Source organism: Vollenhovia emeryi, unplaced genomic scaffold (assembly GCF_000949405.1).
Source record: "Vollenhovia emeryi isolate VEMERY1.0 unplaced genomic scaffold, V.emery_V1.0 DF939127.1, whole genome shotgun sequence".
Taxonomy (NCBI): domain Eukaryota; kingdom Metazoa; phylum Arthropoda; class Insecta; order Hymenoptera; family Formicidae; genus Vollenhovia; species Vollenhovia emeryi.
The window spans coordinates 472,203-492,106 of NW_011967239.1; the positions used below are offsets into that span (position 1 = coordinate 472,203).

The 19,904-nt window shown below is 43.1% G+C and overlaps 4 protein-coding genes across 12 annotated transcripts; all 4 read left to right on the top strand.

The window, feature by feature from the left end:
- The first annotated feature begins 3,118 nt into the window (after positions 1–3,118).
- LOC105568744 (SH3 domain-containing RING finger protein 3-like) lies at positions 3,119–5,028 on the top strand. Of its 3 annotated transcripts, none has more exons than XM_012024632.1 (4): positions 3,119–3,270; positions 3,376–3,840; positions 3,928–4,244; positions 4,358–5,028. In XM_012024632.1, the coding sequence occupies exons 2-3, from the start codon at positions 3,460–3,462 to the stop codon at positions 4,234–4,236; spliced, it is 690 nt and encodes a 229-aa protein (XP_011880022.1). In that variant the 5' UTR covers positions 3,119–3,270; positions 3,376–3,459; the 3' UTR covers positions 4,237–4,244; positions 4,358–5,028. The 3 variants fall into 3 exon arrangements, with proteins under 3 accessions (XP_011880022.1, XP_011880020.1, XP_011880021.1); XM_012024631.1 differs by having other exon boundaries at positions 3,123–3,201; positions 3,271–3,840; XM_012024630.1 differs by having other exon boundaries at positions 3,120–3,840.
- Positions 5,029–5,102: 74 nt separating this feature from the next.
- LOC105568743 (CREB-binding protein-like) lies at positions 5,103–7,659 on the top strand. 2 transcript variants are annotated; one of them, XM_012024629.1, is made up of 3 exons: positions 5,103–6,412; positions 6,512–6,804; positions 7,164–7,659. In XM_012024629.1, exons 1-3 carry the CDS (start codon positions 6,197–6,199, stop codon positions 7,186–7,188), a joined length of 534 nt encoding a protein of 177 aa, XP_011880019.1. In that variant the 5' UTR covers positions 5,103–6,196; the 3' UTR covers positions 7,189–7,659. The 2 variants fall into 2 exon arrangements, with proteins under 2 accessions (XP_011880019.1, XP_011880018.1); XM_012024628.1 differs by having other exon boundaries at positions 6,512–7,659.
- Positions 7,660–7,970: 311 nt separating this feature from the next.
- Positions 7,971–14,434, top strand: LOC105568742 (CREB-binding protein-like). Of its 4 annotated transcripts, none has more exons than XM_012024625.1 (6): positions 7,973–8,517; positions 8,673–8,828; positions 11,375–11,888; positions 12,231–12,594; positions 12,712–12,884; positions 13,112–14,434. In XM_012024625.1, exons 2-6 carry the CDS (start codon positions 8,676–8,678, stop codon positions 13,357–13,359), a joined length of 1,452 nt encoding a protein of 483 aa, XP_011880015.1. In that variant the 5' UTR covers positions 7,973–8,517; positions 8,673–8,675; the 3' UTR covers positions 13,360–14,434. The 4 variants fall into 4 exon arrangements, with proteins under 4 accessions (XP_011880014.1, XP_011880015.1, XP_011880016.1 ...); XM_012024627.1 differs by lacking the exons at positions 7,973–8,517; positions 8,673–8,828 and adding exons at positions 11,041–11,079; positions 11,129–11,171 and having other exon boundaries at positions 13,112–14,141; XM_012024624.1 differs by having other exon boundaries at positions 7,971–8,828.
- A 1,921-nt stretch (positions 14,435–16,355) lies between these two features.
- LOC105568747 (CREB-binding protein-like) lies at positions 16,356–19,284 on the top strand. Of its 3 annotated transcripts, none has more exons than XM_012024640.1 (6): positions 16,356–16,486; positions 16,628–17,117; positions 17,217–17,518; positions 17,881–18,279; positions 18,400–18,751; positions 18,865–19,284. In XM_012024640.1, the coding sequence occupies exons 2-5, from the start codon at positions 16,665–16,667 to the stop codon at positions 18,686–18,688; spliced, it is 1,443 nt and encodes a 480-aa protein (XP_011880030.1). In that variant the 5' UTR covers positions 16,356–16,486; positions 16,628–16,664; the 3' UTR covers positions 18,689–18,751; positions 18,865–19,284. The 3 variants fall into 3 exon arrangements, with proteins under 3 accessions (XP_011880030.1, XP_011880029.1, XP_011880028.1); XM_012024639.1 differs by having other exon boundaries at positions 16,359–16,490; positions 18,397–18,751; XM_012024638.1 differs by having other exon boundaries at positions 16,359–16,486; positions 18,397–18,751.
- Positions 19,285–19,904: the final 620 nt, after the last annotated feature.

Consider the following 19,904-nt stretch of genomic DNA (forward strand, 5'->3'; position numbering starts at 1 on the left):
AGAAAGAGAGAGAGAGAGAGAGGAGAGAGAGGCTCTTTGTAGAAATTTAATGGGGGGGAAAAAAAGGAGAGGAGACAGGGAGCCGTTCTGTCGTGCGTTCGTTATCCCTGAAATCCGGGCGTTCGACCCGCAACCGGGTCCGAGCGAGTTGACGAACCGGGGCGATTTTTATCGAGTCGTTTTGAGCCTACGCGTTAGTAGTGATTTTTAATGGTTTCCCTCGCGGGAGCGGAGAAGCGGTTTCCGCGCGGGGAGGGGAAAAAATCGAGGCGCCGACGAGGGTGGACGAGCGCCCGAGGGACGGATTATCGCATCCCGGGCCTTCGTTGTTGCGCCCACGTTCGTTTTACTCCCGACGGAAAAGCGACCGGCGTCACGCGGATCTGACCCTCGCGCATTGGGGCGACGTTGATTAATGGCTAAGATACTTATCACCTCCGTGCGACTGATTTGCTTCGCTGTATATTTTTGTCGTTCGATCTCTACGTTTTCTCCTTTCCCTCCCTTTACTGTTTCTTTAGCGGTTTCTTTCCACGTATTTTTTTTTTATGTATTCTCTTTTCTGTATATAAAACGTGTAAAATAAAGAAGCGTGTAACGCAGAGCACATAAACTCATCTCCTTTTGCCATCTTCCTCCCCCCCTTCCCCTCCCCCCCCCCCCGCCCTACACGCGTGAGGCGCAAATATCCTCGTCGCGGAGAACGCGTTTCAGCGCGAGGAAGGGATGGGAACAACGTGATTTTATCGACCCCAGGCAACCCGCGAGTGTTCCCGTCTCCCGATTATACGATAATCGCTCGCGAGAATAGTCGCCGACAGGAAGGAACCTGACGCCGAGATCTCCGTGGCGTCGACGAGCCCTTCCTGACTTTCTACGGGGCCGATTCTCGGCCGGCGAACGGGACGATCCGCGTCGGATAGACTTGTTATCCGCGCGGTTCCCGCTCGCGGCGCCCGATTTGTGGGATTACGGCGCGATAGACGTGAACCGGATTCGAATATCGACCGGCACCCGTCTACGGCGTCGGCCCATTGAATTGCAAATTAAGTGCTATTCCCCGCATTATGCGCGGCGCGGCATTGCCCTTACGCGAGCGTCGCGAATCCGCACCGTTGCGCTCCGGCGTTCGAGCGGGGAGAAGGGTGGAGTCGATAAAAACGGAACGCGGCGGCCCGAGGTATCCAAGTGCTGTGAAATTTTGTAAATCATCCCAAACACGTTTCTTCCTTACCGCTCGAAATAATCGCGACACGGCCTCGGAACGACTTTGACGAAATGCTGATCGATCTACGGCTAACTTATCGACAGATACCGACACTGTTTTATTACTCAACATTAGTTACGTCTTTGTCGTTTAATATGTATCGTTCGATTATCTTTCGATGAGCAAAAATTGTGATTTTTCATTTTACTGCGGTAAATTAATTAACATTAGAGCAAAGTGAATCTGAAACTTCCTATCGAAATTGCACCCTTGCACACTTCACTACGCTCTTGCAATGTGTATGTACATGTTTGTAATATATTAAAATATTTTACAGAGACACATTTTTTTGTTTATTTTCCCTTTGAAAAGAGGATTAGCGTCTTCGACACCTTTCCTTTAAGTTGTAGCAAGGGATTTTTTAGCCAGTACCAGAGATAGCTCTATATTCTTTACGTATTCTCTATCATGCAATACTTTCAACATTAGAACCAATCTTCTTTCCTCTTTCTCTTTATTTTCTTTCGCTGTTTTTCTTGGTGTTTGCGAGCGTGTCTGTGTATCTGTACCCTAGTAGCCACAGTGCATTGGCTAAACATTGGGCCAATATTTGGTTGCATTGGGCCAATGTTTAACCAATGTTTGGTCAATGCATTGCGCTACTAGAGTAGTGTTTCCAGATAGCAAGCTAACGTTATTTATCGTTCTCTTTTGACGTTTAAAATAATATTTCTTAATGGCATTTCGGTGTCAAGTGACGACAAACCACGTTGCTGCCACTTGCTGCCGGGGTTGAACTCGAGTCCGTGGGTTCGTTAAGCCCAAAGGATTGTACGCGTCAATCCCCTCTGCGGATTACAAAGCATATTACAAGCGCTACATCGGCTGACAGCGCTCGGAGCAGCGAGAGAAAGAGACCGCGTGTTTAACTTCTACTGTCGAAAGCCGTCTCAAGTCGGCCGGAACTTGCCGAAGCTGGACGCGCACACTCCTATAGACCAGTATTTATAGACAGATCTTATATTCAAGACTATGAACTACAGAGTGTCTAAAGACGATCTTGAGACGATCTTAAATGTAAGATCCGACAATGAATGCCGGCCCTAGATAACCGGAAATGCGTCTCTCACGTATCGAAGCTGCTATTTTTTTTCCTACTTCCTTCTAGCAACTCGAAAAGAAATAGGAGAAAATAGGCAAAATCAATGGCAGTCTCGTCTCTGATTATTTAGGCTTCTAGCGTGCACACGCGTGCTTTCTCTTTTGTTATAATATCTATACATAGTTAAACAATTATTACACACGTGCTATACGTATCCCAGCCGCCTTTTCCAAATTTTTAATAAAAAGTGTTGATATCAATGTAATTTTGTATTCAATTTCGTAATTCTTTATTTTTACTCGTACCGCCCGCTAGTAGACTGTGCAGGGGAAGTTCCGTTACAGCCATTGGTTCCGCCATGATAGTTCACGTCCAATGAAAAGTAGACTCGATCTGTCCAGTCTCCTATTCCGAGGGATTCCAAGGGATTACACTCGAATGCCCTTTTTCGCCCTGCAGAAATCGTATTGCTTTGACTTCTCACGCCAGAGACAATGCTATTATTACAGAGAAACAAATCTCTTCCCTAACAGCAAAAAGTCGACGGAAAGTTGACTTAAAGTCGACTATTCCGAAATATGACTTGGCGAAAAGTCGACTTTTTTTAGGACGAAAGTCGACTTGATGTCGACAAAAGTTGACGAATGACTGCAGAAACGCCGACTTTTCGTCGACTTTTAATTGACTTTTAATCGACTTTTAGTCGACTTTACGTCGACTTTTAATCGGAAAGTCGACTTTCCGTCAGTTTTAACAGTCGACTTTCCGTCATCTGTGCTGTTAGGGTTGAGACGAGATTCTCATGCGCATGCGTAACACATTATTCAAGTCTGTGATCAACTCAAAAGATTCGTAATTGGAGACCAGCCCGAAAGAATTCCTGCACTCGGAGGTGAAGTACGATGCTAATATAGTAAAAAGTGACCCGATAAACTATCCATTTATTTCGCCCGGGACGAAGGTACGTACGCCTGATGACTGCTGATGACCGATGCCTGAGAGAGACCGCATGCGAGGAAGCGAAAACAAGACAAGGCTATTTTGGTCTGACATAACGTTTCGATAGAGCGAGTGCAGCGACGTGGAATCCGGAGTGCCATCGAGGGAACGACCGATCGGTTGGCACGAGAAGCCGAAGGGTCGCTCGACAATGGACGAAAGTATGCTGGACGAATTGTTTGAGTGCTCGGTATGTCTGGAGCGGCTCAACGCGTCCAGCAAGATGCTGCCGTGCCAGCACACGTTCTGCGAGACGTGCTTGAAGTCTATAGTGACCGCGCATCGCATGCTATGCTGTCCGATGTGCCGCCTCGTCGTCGAGGCCAAGGTGGACGATCTGCCACCGAACATCTTGTTGGTGCGTATCCTTGAAAGGATGTGCAACGCGAAGATGAAACAAGCGGCGAAGATGGAACGCGCCAACATCGCGGGGCCATCGTCGGGGTCTCCAGGCGGCACCGTCGCGCCCCAACGGCTGTTGGGCGGCCGAGTATCTACCGTCAACTCTGAGCTGGCGGGTGCGAAGCCACAGGTAACTTGTCGGCTTATATTTAAGAGACATGTTGTAATTCGAATAAACCTGTAATGCGCTTGTATCGTTTTTGTTTCTGTCATGTAGAGTGCCATATCGATACAGATACGGAGATACATTCAATTTTTTGAGCATGGCTCTCTGTGCAGAGACGTCAACTGTTGTTCACCGAATTGTCAGAGGGTAAAAGGAGTCTTAAGGCATACAAAGAACTGTAACAAAAGGCCAAGGTACAATTGTCCTAAGTGTAAACAGTTAATTAAGCTGTGTTGTTACCACGCGAAAGACTGCCAGGAGACGCGCTGTCTTGTTCCATTGTGCTCCGACATCAAGCCCAAGATACGACAATTGCAGCAAGTATTTCCACGCATATGCAGCAAGGTTTTCCAAGCCTAATTGCTCAGGTTGGTGAAATCGTCGATCTTTTGTATATTTGTATATTTATTATTGCGCTAATGCAAATTAATATCCATTGTGTTTTACTTGAGCATATCTCATGCATATCAAATATCCACAGTAATCCAGAGCTCTTCTCTTCGGAAACGATGTTCCTGGGTCCATCATCGTTAATACCCGCGCCGTCGCAGAGGGTGACAAGGGCGGACAAAAAGCTGCAAAAATTGCATCTTTTAGCAGAGATCATGAGAGATCAACAATACTGACCAACGGTATTTACAAATAATATGTACAAATAGTACAAATTGTTTTTCCGTCTCTTTTCGTATGGTCGCATCAATATTGGAAGAGAGAAAGAAAGAGAGAAAGGAGGAGTAAGGGAACCAGCAATAATACATGACGAAGGACGAACGGAATTAACCAATCACTTGTCGCGAACTTTAGCTCGTGTTGATGAAAAGATTCTTGTTAACGGCCGAAAATATTTTAATGCCCACGAGACAGGAAAATCCCTTGCCGTTCGAAATAATCGAACTTTGAACGGCTTTGACCAAACTGCGATCAACCTGCAGATAACTTATTAATAGATACTTTATACTATTTTATTAACCAGATTATTTACTTTGTCGCTTAATATGTGTATATCGTTCAATCATGTTTGGATAATTATTATGATTACTTTTCATTTTCGTGTAATAATTAAGACAAAGTGAAAGAAGAAAATGAAACTGCATCCAAACTGTACTCTTTCAATATGTGATGTGTGTAATATATTAAAGTATTTTGCAGCAACACGTTTTTCTCAATTTTTTTTTCCTTCGAAAAGAGGATTAGTAGCGCCTTCAACCTTTCCTCCGAGTTATACAACGTAAGGGCTCCTTCAGTCAATGCAGAGTTGCACTCTCTACTTATATATCCTAATGTATAATACTTTTAACAAAACCGATCGTCTTTTCGACCTCCTGTTCGTTATTTCTCTTTTCCCTTGGTGATAGTGTCTGTGTGGGAGTGTTCCCAGACAAGAAGCAACGTTATTTGTTGTTTTTTGTCATTTAAAATGACAAATGACGTTTGCTACCTGGACTGAACACGAGTCCGTGGGTTCGTTAAAGGATTGCACGATTTAATCCCCTCTGCGGATTACAAAGACATATTACGAGCACAAGGTTTAGTACTGGACGCGTTGGATTTCTGTTCCCTCTCTGTACCTGACCTACCTGACCAATCACGGTTGAGACTGGGACAGGCACGTGGTTTCAAACAGCACTTCTATTGCCAACGAATCATTGTGTCTTGGCATTACATAGCTTTCTAGTCCGTATTTCTATTTCTTATTCCTATTGCCTGTGCTTTTCTATTGTGTATATAGGCTTAATTGGGGTATGTGATGCTGTGTAGTATATCGAGTCAGTGATCGCTGTAGTTTGACAAGAATAGCACGGTCCTAACTTAACTATGCCGACCGCACGAAAACAATGGAGTGCTCCTTCCAGTATGTTTATATTTAAATGATCATATGTGCCGACCGGAGGGCAAACAGGTCCGCAGCAAGCTACGCAAAGACAAATGGCTGGTACTGGCGCTCCAACGGATAAGTTTACCTCGCACTGTTGTAAGTCGTGTTACTTGTGTCACATCTTCGCTAAATGCGAACTATATCTGGTGCGTTTAGGGACAAGATCAAACGCTTCGGTCTGAGGAGTGTCTCAAACAACAGCTGGTTTCGTTACTTTCGCATGTCTGCCGGTAAAACATTTGTACTATATGTATTATCTAAATCGCCTTTTCCAAATTTTTAATGAAACATGTTAATATTGATGTAATTTTTTATTAACTGACACGTGACGGGCGAAGAACATTCTGGGCTGGAGGAATTTTGAGAATTCTTCATTGTCCGACAAACCGTTCATTTCTTTTCGTCGACAAAGGAAGATACGAAAAGTCGAAGAAGCACGTGGCGATGGACGAGAGTATGCTGAGCGAATTATTTAAGAACTTGATGTGTGAGGAGCAGCCAATGAACCAAACTAATTTGACGGTGGCATTGTCGGAGTCCTTAGGCGGTACCTCTGCGTCTGCATCGCAACGTCTGTCGGACGTTTCAACGCCTGTTACGAACAATCTTATGTCCAGCACTGGCTCTTCGTCGGCGGCTGCAGAAGAGACAAATCGACAGGTAACTTGTCGGCTTCTTCCAAAAATATCCATGCTGTAGTTGTTACAAAATATTACAGATGTTACATGTACTTATATCTTTCTCGTTTCTGCAATATAGGAGGCTAGGGAATTAAGGATACAGGGACGCATTCAAGCGTTGATGCATGTCAGGGATTGCATAGACGCCAACTGTCGTTTTCGAAGTTGCCAGTGGACTAAACAAGTATTGACACATTGGAATATCTGCAAAAGTAGGATAAGAGGCGGTTGTCACATGTGTAAACAGCTGATATCGCTGTATTGTTATCACGCACTAGTCTGCCAAGACACCAATTGTCCCGCTACATTCTGTCACAAAATTAAGAGCGGATTAAAGAAGTTTCAATTGAAACCAGAGCCGCAAGTGATTAGGTTAGTGGAATCATCGATTTGTAGCGTTCGTATTATTACGCTAATGCAAATTAAAGTATACATTCTATTGTCTTCTTTCAAGCATTGTTCTATCGACGTTTGTTCAATAATGAAATGCAGAATGCTGTGTCTAAACTGAGACGAGTGAATATATTTGACTTCTTCACATGTCCTTGAATATTGTTAACGTTTTTCAATTTGCTCATAAGACTTACTTACTCCTTGACTTTCAATCACTTTCACTCTGAATAATATATCGTTTTAAGTTATTTTACTTCTTGTTTATTTTTAAATTTAAATAAACTTGTCTATCTCTGTAGCTATAAATATCTTGTATATCAAAAATGTTTGTTGGTTAGTCGCATACGAAATTTATGCCTGTGATGAATACGAGGCCAACCGGACCTGTAGGCTCGGTAGCTGGAATACAGCTGGACAACGGATGAACAGACCCCAAACGTAATTTTGATGAGCTGGACCATGCCCGTCAGGTTCGACAACTTTTACTGCCGACGCTTTCATAATTTTAGAAAACACAGAACTGATATTTTTTTTATGTAACACTTGCAATGTATAGATAAGAGCAATATATGTCGATTGTGAATATTGTTACATTATTATTAAAAGAATCCTATCTTTGTTTCTCTCCTTTCGTACAATGTGCGACTTGATGCACAAGGAACGGAGGTGAGACTCTCTTTCCCTCTCTCTTTTTTTACAGCACCCTTTACAAACTGTCGTGCATATCTCGCATTTGTAGAACTGTAGAATTGGAAAGACCCACGTTCGCGGACTTGCCATTTCATTTTTCTCGGCTGACGTAAGACACGCGTGAGGAGACAAAAGTTCTTCTATCATATCTATGCTTTGTAATGAATGAAGGCGAATGGATTTGTTGTGACTTTCCGTTAGTCCCAGTCTACAATAGAGATTTAAGCCCTAAGCCTTAAGAAATTGACTAATCACAGTCGCGCATTCTTCTCATACTTGACCGTGATTGGCCAATTTCTTAAAGCTTAGGGCTTAAATCATCTATTGTAGACTGGGACTTATCAGAGAGAAATCTGAGAGCGGTCACGCTGGCGTTTCACTCGATACCGTGTCGGGAGACTGTTACTGTAAGCTCTTACGCCCATTTTTACTTGCAGAACTATTTCATTGCGCATTTTCGGACTCTGCCGATAAAATTTCCACTTGGTTCATGTCTGTGCTGTGCATTCTGACATCTAATTTATAAAATTTACATTGTCTACATGAGAAAAGTTAATGTAAATGAAGATAATATATGATAAGATGTAAGCAGTGAACGAATAGACCAAATCATAGTCGAGAATTATGGCAGTGGCTGTCATTTAAGAGAATTTATTTTCATCAATCGATTCTTTTCAGAGAATCGAACATTCCTATCTCTGATACTGCACTAGAATCGGACTGAAGATTTCGGTGGAAACTAGACCACTATTGTCAAAGATAAGATCTTCGTGCGCATGTGTAATACATTTTTGCCTACGTAACTGACACGTGATAGGTGAAGAACATGCTGGGCTAGAGGAATTTTGAGAATTCTTCATTGTCCGATAAGCCATCCATTTCTTCTCGTCGACAAAGGAGCGGCGAGAAATCACGAGTATTCGCTGCAGACAGACTATAGGCGAGGAGCGGTGAAAAACAAAGAACGAGAAAAATTAAAGGAGAACAATTTTAGAGAGTTAGGTGAGGAAGTACATCTTGATAAAGCGAGTGCAAGCGTAGCGACAAGGATCCGGAGTAGATACGGTCGAGGAAGACACGGAAAGTCGAAGAAGCTCGTGGCAATGGACGAGAGTATGCTGAGGGAATTGTTTAACAAATTGGTGCTTCTGCAACAGTCAATGAACCAAACTAATTTGGCGGTGGCATCGTCGGAGTCCTTAGGCAGTACCTCTGCATCCCAAAGTCTGTTGGACGCTTCAACGCCTGTTACCAACAATCTTATCTCCAACACTGGCTCTTCGTCGGTGGATGCAGAAGAGACAAGTCAACAGGTAACTTGTCGGCCCGCTGCAAACGATGCTATTTTTCCTGCTGGATTGCTCGCGATTTAGTAAATTACTAGAAATCCTGAGTGCTGCAGTGATGGTAATTTATTAGATTGCAAGCAATCCAGCAGGAAAAATAGCAGCGTCTGCAGCGGGCTTTATATCTTTCTCGTTTCTGCAATGTAGGAGGATAGGGAAGTATTGGTACAGAGACGCCTTCATTTGCTGCTGCATGCCCACATTTGCTTAGACGTCAACTGTCGTTTCCCAAGTTGCCAGGAGATGAAGCAAATGATGATGCATTCGAGTATCTGCAAAAGACAGCGTAAAGGTTGTCCTGTATGTAAAGAGCTGATGGCGCTGTATTGTTATCATGCGGCATTCTGCCAAGAGACCAACTGTCTCGTTTCACTCTGCTCCGGCTTTAAGCAGGGAATAAAGGAGGTTCTATTGAAGCGTCAAATGCAAGAGGCGGAACTGCTTAGGTTAGTGGAATCATCGATTTTTTGCGTTCATATTTTTACGCTAATGCAAATTAAAATATACATCCTATTGTCTTCTTTCAAGCATTGTTCTGTCGACGTTTGTTAAATAGTGAATTGCAGAATGCTGTATCTAAACTGAGTCAATATATTTGACCTTTTCACATTTCCTTAAATATTGTTAACGGTTTTCAATTTACTCAGAAGACTTATGCCTTGACTTTCAATCACTTTCACTCTGAATAATATATCGTTTTAAGTTATTTTACTTCTTGTTTATTTTTAAATTTAAATAAACCTGTCTCTCTGTAGCTAAATATCTTATATGACGAAAACGTTTGTTGTTTAGTCACCTACGAAGTAATTGTCTGGGATGAATACGAGGCCAACCGGACCTGTACTGTAGGCCCTGTAGCTGCAATGCAGGCTGGAACAACAGATGAACAGACCCCAAACGTTGCCATGACGACTGAAGTTGCGATAAAACCTGGCGTCAGGACGTCCAATTTGTTCTTTCCCTCATAATTAACCGATACTGTTGTCGTGATTGGATAGTTGCCATCACCACATCCACAAAATAGAAATTCACAACAAGCTGCTAGTACGCTTGGGAAAGTTATTTTGAAGGTCTTTATATGAACAAAAAAAAGTGTTAATTTTGATGAGCCGGACAATGCCCGCCAGGTTTCGCAACTTTTACTACCGACGCTTTCATAGTTTTAGAAAACGCAGAACGGATATTTTTGTAACACTTGCAATGTATAGATAAGAGCAATGTATGTCGATTGTGAATATTGTTACACAATTGTTCAAAGAATCGCAAAAATACATCCTATCTTTATTTTTCGCCTTTCGTACAGTGTGCGACTTGGTGCACAAGGAACGGTGGTGAGACCCTCTTTCCTCTCTCTTTTTTGCAGCACCCTTTACAAACTGTCGCGTATACCTCGCATTTGTAGAACTTTAGAATTGGAAAGACCCACGTTCGCCAACTTGCTATTTGAATGTTCTCGGCTGGCGTAAGACGCGTGAGGTGACAAAAGTTTTTCTACTTATACCTATGCTTTGTAATGAACGAAGGTGAATGGATTTGTTATCACATTTCGTTATCAGAGAGAAACCTGCAAGCGGTCACGTCGGCGTTTCACTTGATACCGTGTCGGGAGACTGTTTTGTACGCTCTTACGCCCATTTTTACTTTTTGAACTAATTCAAAAGAAATGATATAATTTATATAATATATATTATATAATTACATATAATTATATAATAATAATTAGAAAGGATGGAGAAAATGGAGTTTCCTCAGACATCAGGCAATTGGCGAATCTTTCGTTTACGTCTTCCGTTTGTAGTTCCGTCAATTCGCGATGCGAGAAAAGTCGCCGGCAGGAAGGATGGTGTATGTACAATTACCATAACGTTACCGGGCCTTTTCTCATTTTCTACAGGTCCGATTCTCGGTCTTGGACGGAACGACCGTCGGGCGAACTTTTGTTATCAGCGCGGTACTCGTTTACGGCGCTAGATTTGTGGGATCATTGCGGGATAGACGAGAATCAGACTGGAATTTCGTCCGGCACAATGAGATGTCTTGACAGAGCAGTTCGGACATTAAGTGCAGAGAGTGTCGAAACTTTAGTGCAGACGATGATTTTGACGCGTGCGTAGAGGCGACGAGTATCACTCGTATACGTTTATCTTTCGCACACATCAGAGGTCGAAGATAAGATTCTCGTGCGCATATATCACACATCTACAGTATAACTGTGATACATCTTTGCCTACTTATTGATGAGTTTGTTGGCTCCTGGCTCCAAAAATCATCTTTGCCTACGTTATTGACGTTACGAGACACGTGTGATAGGTAAAGACCAGAGGCTTGTTTCCTGTTGCTATACTGGTGAACTAGTGCAATAAATTAGAGTAGGACAAGTGTATTTTTTCTCATTCAAGCTTACTGCACTAGTTCACCAGTGCGGGAACAGAAAACAAACCTCTTGCTGTACTGGGGAATTCCGAGCATTTCTCATTGCCCGATAAACCATTAATTTTTTTTCTTCACCGAAGACAAGACAAGACGCACGTCGGTGGATCGCGAGTAAGATGAAGATGCACCGTAAGCGAGGAGTGGCGAAGAGAAAGCGACCGAAGAATCCCTTTACGGCGGAGAGTATGCTGAGCGAATTGTTTAAGTGCTCGGTGTGTCTGGAGCAGCTCAGCCCGTTCAACAAGATGCTGCCGTGCCAGCACACGTTCTGCGAGAAGTGCCTGGAGACGATTGTTAGCACCTCTCATGAGTTACGCTGTCCGATGTGCCGCCTTCTCGTCAAGGTTAAGGTGGATGAACTGCCACGGAACATGTGGCTGTGTCGTATGCTTGAAGTAATGTGCAACGTGACGCCAACGAACCAAACTAATTTGGCAGGGCCATCGTCGGAGTCCTCAGACAGCATCTCTGCAGCGCAACAGGCACAGTCGACATCGAGCCTGGCTCAACCTCAATCGGGTGCGCTGACTGAAGGGCAGCCAGGTTCGCAGCAAGCTACGCAAGGGCAAATGACTGGTACTGGCGCTCCAACGGGTAAGTTTACCTCGCACTGTTGTAAGTCGTGTTACTTGTGTCGCGTCTTCGCTCAATGCGAACTTCATTTGGTGCGTTTAGGCACAAAATCAACGCCTGATTCTGAGAAGTGTAGACTGATACAGCAGCAGGTGGTGTTACATTTGTATGCACTTAGATCTCTTTCTTTCTTAATTTTAACACATTTTATAAAATTTATTTATACGTTTGTGTATTATGGACCTAGTATACGAAAGATATACTTTGTTATATTATTTTTTGTACTGTTAAAAATACAAAGTATGATTTGTATAGACTTTTGCGTGGAAAACAACAAGCTATGGGCGCCCATGTGTGTTTCAGCTGCACCGGGACGATCCGTAGTCGGTGCCGGACAACAAGTAGTCGCTCCGAACGTATCTCTTTCTTTAAATTCCGATCCTAGTACGGTCGGGGTAGCCGGCAATCAGACGGTACCCACGACCGGACCATCATCCGCCGCAGCAGCGGCCGCTGCCAATATACAGCAGTCCGTTAATATGCAAACACTGTTCGGACTGAACGAGTCCGGGCAACCTAGCGCAATAGGCAGGGAAAATAGATTAGCGAATCTACAGCTTCCAGGCGGTCTTCAACCCGGTCAAGTCACAGCGACGCCGGTGCAAGGAACGAAGGAGTGGCATCTCTCTGTCACTCCAGAGCTCAGGAACCATCTGGTTCATAAATTGTTAGTAAGAGTTTTATCATATATGTATGCAATGGCACATCCTCTTTCGTAACTCGCGATTCAGCACGTCTGCTTATTATATACGCTTACATATAGCTTATTTTCTTGTTTTCTCAGAGTTAAAGCAATATTTCCGACTCCCGATCCACAAGCTAGGCTCGATAATAGAATGCACCAGGTGGTCGCGTACGCAAGGAAGGTGGAAGGTGACATGTACGAAATAGCCAACTCTCGAACGGAATATTATCATCTGCTAGCTGAGGAAATTTACAAGATTCACAAAGAACTTGGTATGTAACAACATTTCCATGTTAAAATATTCTTTAGTTTTCTAGAAGTGTTTAATTAATCAATTTTTTAATAACTATTCTTTAATTAAAAAAGAACAATATTTCAATTAACCGATTTTTTAAAAGTAAAATTTTTTTATTTTACTAGTTAACCGAAATAATGTATCTATATATATATATATATATATATATGTGTGTGTATAGGAACGATTTATCTAATAACGTAGACGAGAAACGACAAAAGCGAAAGGAACAACAGCAGCTACAAGCTCAGCAGCAGCAGCAGCAGCAACCACCACCAGGAACATCTGGTCCTGGACTAAGACAATGCGCACCTTCAAATGTAGGTACCATTATGCCAGGGGCGTCGAATCCTGTCGGGGCGGTACCACCTACATTAAGAAGTCATTCGCCAAGCATGAGTCAACTCGGAACGATACCAACAATGGCCATTCAGCCATTCCTCAATTACTGACAACAACACCGGGACTCTCACCTGACCAAAGCGATAGTAGGGACATTAGAGTGGCGGATACTCATCCTCTAATACTGTTGGAGTTTCTAAGGCCTCTGGGCAACGTTAGATTAGCGCAACCTCAAACACAGAGCGAATTGCGTTTTATTATAAAAATCTATCAACTGGTTGGATTTCTCTTTTAAATTTAAAACATTTTATATAATTTATTTATACGTCTATATACCATGGACCTAGCATACGAAAAGTATACTTCGTTATATTTTATTTTTCTATTCTGTTAAAAATAGCAAATACGACTTGTATAAATTTTTCCGCGAAAAGCAACACGCGATGGGCGCCCATGTATGTTTCAGCTGCACCAGAAGAATCCGTAGTCGGTGTTGTACAACAAATAAGACGTCGCTCTAAACGTATTAATTCCTTAAAATTCCGATCCCGGTACGGTCGCAGTAGGCGGTAATCGGAAGGTATCCACGACCACACTCATATTCGTCGCATCGGTAGCTGCAACCAATGTACAACAGTCCGTTAACATGCAAACACTGTTCGGACTGAACGAGTCCGGGCAACTAGCAAATTCTTCACCGCTCGAAGTAGTCGGGACACGGCCTCGAAATGACTTTAAATTTTGTTCAAGCTACATTTATCTTATCGCTAGTTACCTTACGCTATTTTATTCAAAATATCAACGTCTTATTTTTAAATATGTTTTATACCTATACTACCTATCCTATCATGTAATCATTTCACTATTAAAAACCAATCTTTTTTTCCACTTACTTTTATTTTCTCCTGCTTTTCTCCTTGGTGCTTGCGGTTGTGTCTGTGGTGTTCCCAAATAGCAAACTAATGTTATTTATCGTCATTTTGTCATTTACTAGAACATTTTGAACATTTCGGCGTCAAAATGACGACAAATAACGTTGCTATTTAGGTTGAACTCGAGTCCCAGAACATTGCATATATACTTTTGCAATTTTAGATCATAAAAATATATTATAAATATCTTAAAAATGGTTGAAAAATATATCAGAAATGCTCTGAAAAAGGATCTGGAGATCCTAACAAATAACATTTGTAAATATTTGACAAATATTTATTTTTAATTTACCGCAAATATTTATTATAGTACTAGATAGGATATTATAAATCCTTTATATAAGAGCACGGCAACCGCGTAGTTTCCCCGTAGGGCGGTGTTCTTTGTGGAATAAATTCTCCTTCTTTTAGCGTGTAAGGAACGACTCGTATTGGCCGTGTCGGCAGCCGTTGCTGGGCGCCGAGTGCCATTACCAGAAGAAGAAGAATTCCTTGTGGAATTTTTTCTTCTATCCTTCTTCGGCGCGTAACGAACGACGAAGATAAAAGGCGGGCGGGTTCAACGTCCGGGCTCAACGTACGGGATCTCAACGTACGATCGTCTAAAGACGACGCAGATAAGGACATTTGGCTAATGCTTGGGATGTTTGCAGAAGTATAAATCTACGCTGCTAGACAGCGTCTATCCTCGTCGTTCGTTACGCGCCGAAGAAGGATAGAAGAAAAATTTCTACAAGGAATACCGCCCTTCGGGGAAAGTACGCGGCTACCGCGCCGTTCGGCCAATCATCGGTCGCGTCGTCATCGGCGGCTCCCCCTCTGCGCATGCGCGCGCAACGTCGTCTCGAACAGTCGAACTTTCGACCCGACACTATTTCGCTCGTTTCTCGCTCATTCGTACCACAGCGTCGTTAGGGTTCGGGTGTGCTTGCGTAGCTCGTAAGAGTGAAGAGCAAAGAGAATCGTTAGGCGAAGTTCAAGGTTAGGAGTAGGGTTGTGTGAGTAGATAGAGATAGTAGCTAGGTGTTTCGCGGTTTTCGCTTAGGTCTCGCGTTTAGCTTCGTGGATCCCTGAAGGCTGGTCTACAATACATGGAGTAAGCTGGAGTAAGGAGTAAGAAATAAAATGGATTTATTTCCTTACTCCTACTCCTTACTCCAGCTTACTCCAGCTTACTCCAGCTTACTCCATGTATTGTAGACCAGCCTTTAGGTTCCGTGGACTCGCGGGTTGCATCATCCCGCGCGAGACCCGATAGTCGGGGCCCTCGCTTTGTATATCACCAATTAATCGTCTATAATTCTACAACATCTATTGTAGTTCGTCGTGGCCGTGTCAGCTATACCTACATTTATCAGGAGCCGGGCGTTATAATTAGAAGAAGAAGAGATACTTACGGCTTATAAGAAACAAAGGCAAATTCCTCCTGCATGTCTATATCAAAGGTCAATGATAAAGCGTCGTCTACAATAACCGGCGTAAGCGTGGAGTAAGAAGTAGGAGTAGGAGTAACATTTTTGGCGTAAGCTGTTTACGCCGACTCAATCTACAATACGGTGAAGTAGGTGTTGTAGGCATGCGTGAAAAGGCGTAAGAGTAAGAGTAGGCGTAAGAAATAAAAATAATTCATTTCGCTTACGCCCTTACTCCAGCTCTATTAAACCGGAAGTAGCTCTCTTACGCCTACGCTTAAGCCTCCGCTACAATGATTCTCGGTTCTGTCTACAATGGTCGTAGTCGTAGTCGTTCTGACTGAATTGACCAATCGCAGTCGATTATTTTTACGACTACGACCATTGTAGACAGAACCGAGAATCATTATAGCGGAGGCTTTACTTCTTACTCCACGCCGGTTATTGTAGACGCCGCTTTAGGGTGCGGCCACATGGATTGATATTTTCCGCGTAACGCGTATCGCGTAACCAATGAATTACGACGATTGACATTTCCGTTGGAACATTCCAAAAGAATGAACGATATGATTCGTTACGCGATACGCGTTACGCGGAAAAATCAATCCATGTGGCCTTAAGCCTCCGCTACAATGATTCTCGGTTCTGTCTACAATGGTCGTAGTCGTAGTCGCTCGATAAGAATTGGCCAATCGCAGTCGATTATTCTTACGACTACGACCATTGTAGACAGAACCGAGAATCATTGTAGCGGAGGCTTTAGCCTTATTGTAGACGACGCTTTAGATTCTCGTGCGCAAGTATCATACATCTTTCTCTACGTTATAGACGTTACGAGACACGTGATAGGTAAAGACCAAAGGCCTATTGCTACACTGGTGCAATAAATTGGAGTAGGTATATTTTTTCTCAGTCTAGCTTACCACACTAGTTCACCAGTGCGGGAACAGGAAACAAACCTCTTGCTGTACTGGGGAATTCCGAGGATTTCTCATTGCTCGATAAACCAGTAATAATATTTTTTTTCACCGAAGATAAGACGCACGTTGGTGGATCGCGAGTAAGGTTTAGATGGACTGTAAAGGAGGAGTGGCGAAAAGAATGCGACTGAAGAATCGCTTGACGGCGGAGAGTATGCTGAGCGAATTGGTTGAGTGCTCGGTGTGTCTGGAGCAGCTCAGCCCGTTTAACAAGATGCTGCCGTGCCAGCACACGTTCTGCGAGAAGTGCTTGGAGATGATTGTTAGCACCTCTCATGAGTTACGCTGTCCGATGTGCCGCGTTCTCGTCAAGGCTAAGGTGGATGACCTGCCACGGAACATGTGGATGTCTCGTATGGTTGAAATAATGCGCAACATGACGCCAACGAACCAAACTAATTTGACGGTGGCATTGTCGGAGTCCTTAGGCGGTACCTCTGCGTCTGCATCGCAACGTCTGTCGGACGTTTCAACGCCTGTTACGAACAATCTTATGTCCAACACTGGCTCTTCGTCGGCGGCTGCAGAAGAGACAAATCTACAGGTAACTTGTCGGCTTCTTCCAAAAATATCCATGTTGTAGTTGTTATAAAATATTGCAGATGTTACATGTACTTATACTTTTCTCGTTTCTGCAATGTAGGAGGTTAGGAAATTATCGATACAAAGATGCATTCAATCTTTGGTGCATGCCTGCCAGTGCAGAGACGCCAACTGTCGTTTACCAAGTTGCCAGAAAATGAAGCGAGTAGTGATGCATACGAAGAACTGCAAAAGAAAGACAAATGGCGGTTGTCCTATATGTAAACAGCTGATTGCGCTGTGTTGTTATCACGCAAGACACTGCCAAGAGACCAAGTGTCTCGTTCCATTCTGCTCCAACATCAAGCACAAGATAAAGCAGCAACAATTGCAGCAACGATTACAACAGGCGCAACTGCTCAGGTTATTGGAATCGTCTATTTTTTCCGTTCGTCTTACGCTAATGCAAATTAAAATATACATTCTATAGCCTTCTTTCAAGCATTGTTCTATCGACATTTGTTAAATAGCGAATTGCAGAATACTCTATCTAAACTGAGACAAGTGAATATATTTAACTTTTTCGCATGTCCTTATATATTGTCTCTACGTTTTTCAATTTGCGTATAAGACTTATTCCTTGACTTTTAATCGCTTCCTCTCTAAATAATATATCGTTTCAAGTTATTTTACATTTTCGTTAATTTTTTACACTTAAACTTGTCTACCTATCTCTGTATCTATATACGCTATATATCAAAAACGTTGGTCGTTTACTCGCATAGGAGGCGAATGGCTGTGATGAATACGAGGCCAACCGGACCTGTAACCGCAATGCAGGCTGGACAACAGACCTCAAACGTTGCCATGACGACTGGAGTCGCGATGAAACCAGGCGTCAGCACGTCGAGTTTGCCGACGCCGCATCAACCAGGTATTGGATTGAAACCCGGGACGCAGGCGCCTCCTGCACATGTTCTACAGGTGGTGAAGCAGGTGCAGGAAGAAGCAGCGAGGCAACAGGCGCTGCACAGTTTCGGCAAGGTGACGCCTGTCGGTGGTGTCGGCGTGGGCGGCCAAACGGGTGGGGTGATGCCGCCGCCGCAGATGCAACGCCCGTTGCCGGTTCAGATGCCGAATCCCAGCGGCACGCATCTCATACCGATGGATCATTGGACGGCAAGGTATCTACTAAATTCACACCTTTTTTTATGTCTTTCTGACTCACCTCATCAGTAACTTTAACTAATGAATTGTAACTGGAAAAACGGCGCATTTTGTGAGTATTTTTTTCAACTCAGCAGGTATCAATCAAATACGGTGATGCAACAAAATCCCAATTTGGCGCGACAGCAGACGCCGCAACAGCTGATGCAGCAGCAACAGCTGATGCAGCAGCAACATTTGATGCAGCAGCAACAGCAGCAGCAGCAGCATCATCATCAGGCTCAACCAATGGGTGCACAAATGCCGCGGCAACCGGGCGTGATCGGACCGGTTGGACAGGTCGGTCCACAGACAAGCAACATGCAGAAGCATGCTCTTCAACAGCTGATGCAGACTCTCAGGAGTCCGCACACGCCCGATCAGTAGAACCAAATGCTCCAAATACTCAAGAGCAATCCACCGTTGATGGTTGCTCTTATCAAACAACGAGTGAGTGTATGAACATTTTTTCGTTAATTTTTTTACATTTAAATAAACTTGTCTACCTATTTCTGTATCTATATACCCTATATATCAAAAACGTTCGTCGTTTACTCGTATAGAAAGCGAATGGCTGTGATGAATACGAGGCCAACCGGGGATCTGTAGGCCCTGTAGCTGAAATGCAGACTGGACAACAGATGAACAGACCCCAAACGTTACCGTGATGACTGAAGTTGCGATAAAACCTGGCGTCAGGACGTTGAATTTGTTCTTTCCCTCATAATTGACCGATACCGTTGCTGTGATTGGATAGATTGCCATCGCCACATCCAAAAAATAGGAATTTACAACAGGCTGCTAGCACGCTCGGGAAAGTGATTTTATATGAACAAAAAAGTATTAATTTTGATGAGCCGGACAATGCCCGCCATGTTCCGCAACTTTTACTACCGTCGCTTTTATAGTTTTTGAAAACGCAGAACGGATATTTCTTGTGTGAAAAACTTGCTATTTATAAATAAAAGCAATATATATAAGTTGATTGTGAGTTTGTGATTATTGAAAGAATCGTGAAAATACATCCTATTTTTATTTTCCACCTTTCGTACAGTGTGCGACTCTTGATGCACAAGAAACGGAGGTGAGACCCTCTTTCCCTCTCTCCTTTTTACAGCACCCTTTACCAACTGACGCGTATATCTCGCATTTGTAGAACTTTAGAATTCGAAAGAGCCACGTTCGCGGACTTGCTATTTGACTTTTCTCGGCTGGCGTAAGACACGTGTGAGGAGAGAAAAGTTTTTCTATCATACCTATGCTCTGTAATAAATGAAGGCGAATTGATTTGTTGTCACATTCCGTTATTTGTACGCTCTTACGCCCATTTTTACTTTTTGAACTAATTCAAAAGAAATTATATATAATAATTTATATAATAATATATATTATATAATTATATAATAATAATTAGAAAGAATGGAGAAAATGGAGTTTCCTCAGACATCAGGCAATTGGCGAATCTTTCGTTTACGTCTTTCGTTTGTACAATTCGCGAACATTCGTTAGTCGTTAGTCAGAAGTCGCAACTATATGTTGATCCTTTTCCTTTCTGGATGGAAGAAAAAGGACCGACATATGTATAGTTCCGACTTCTGACTAA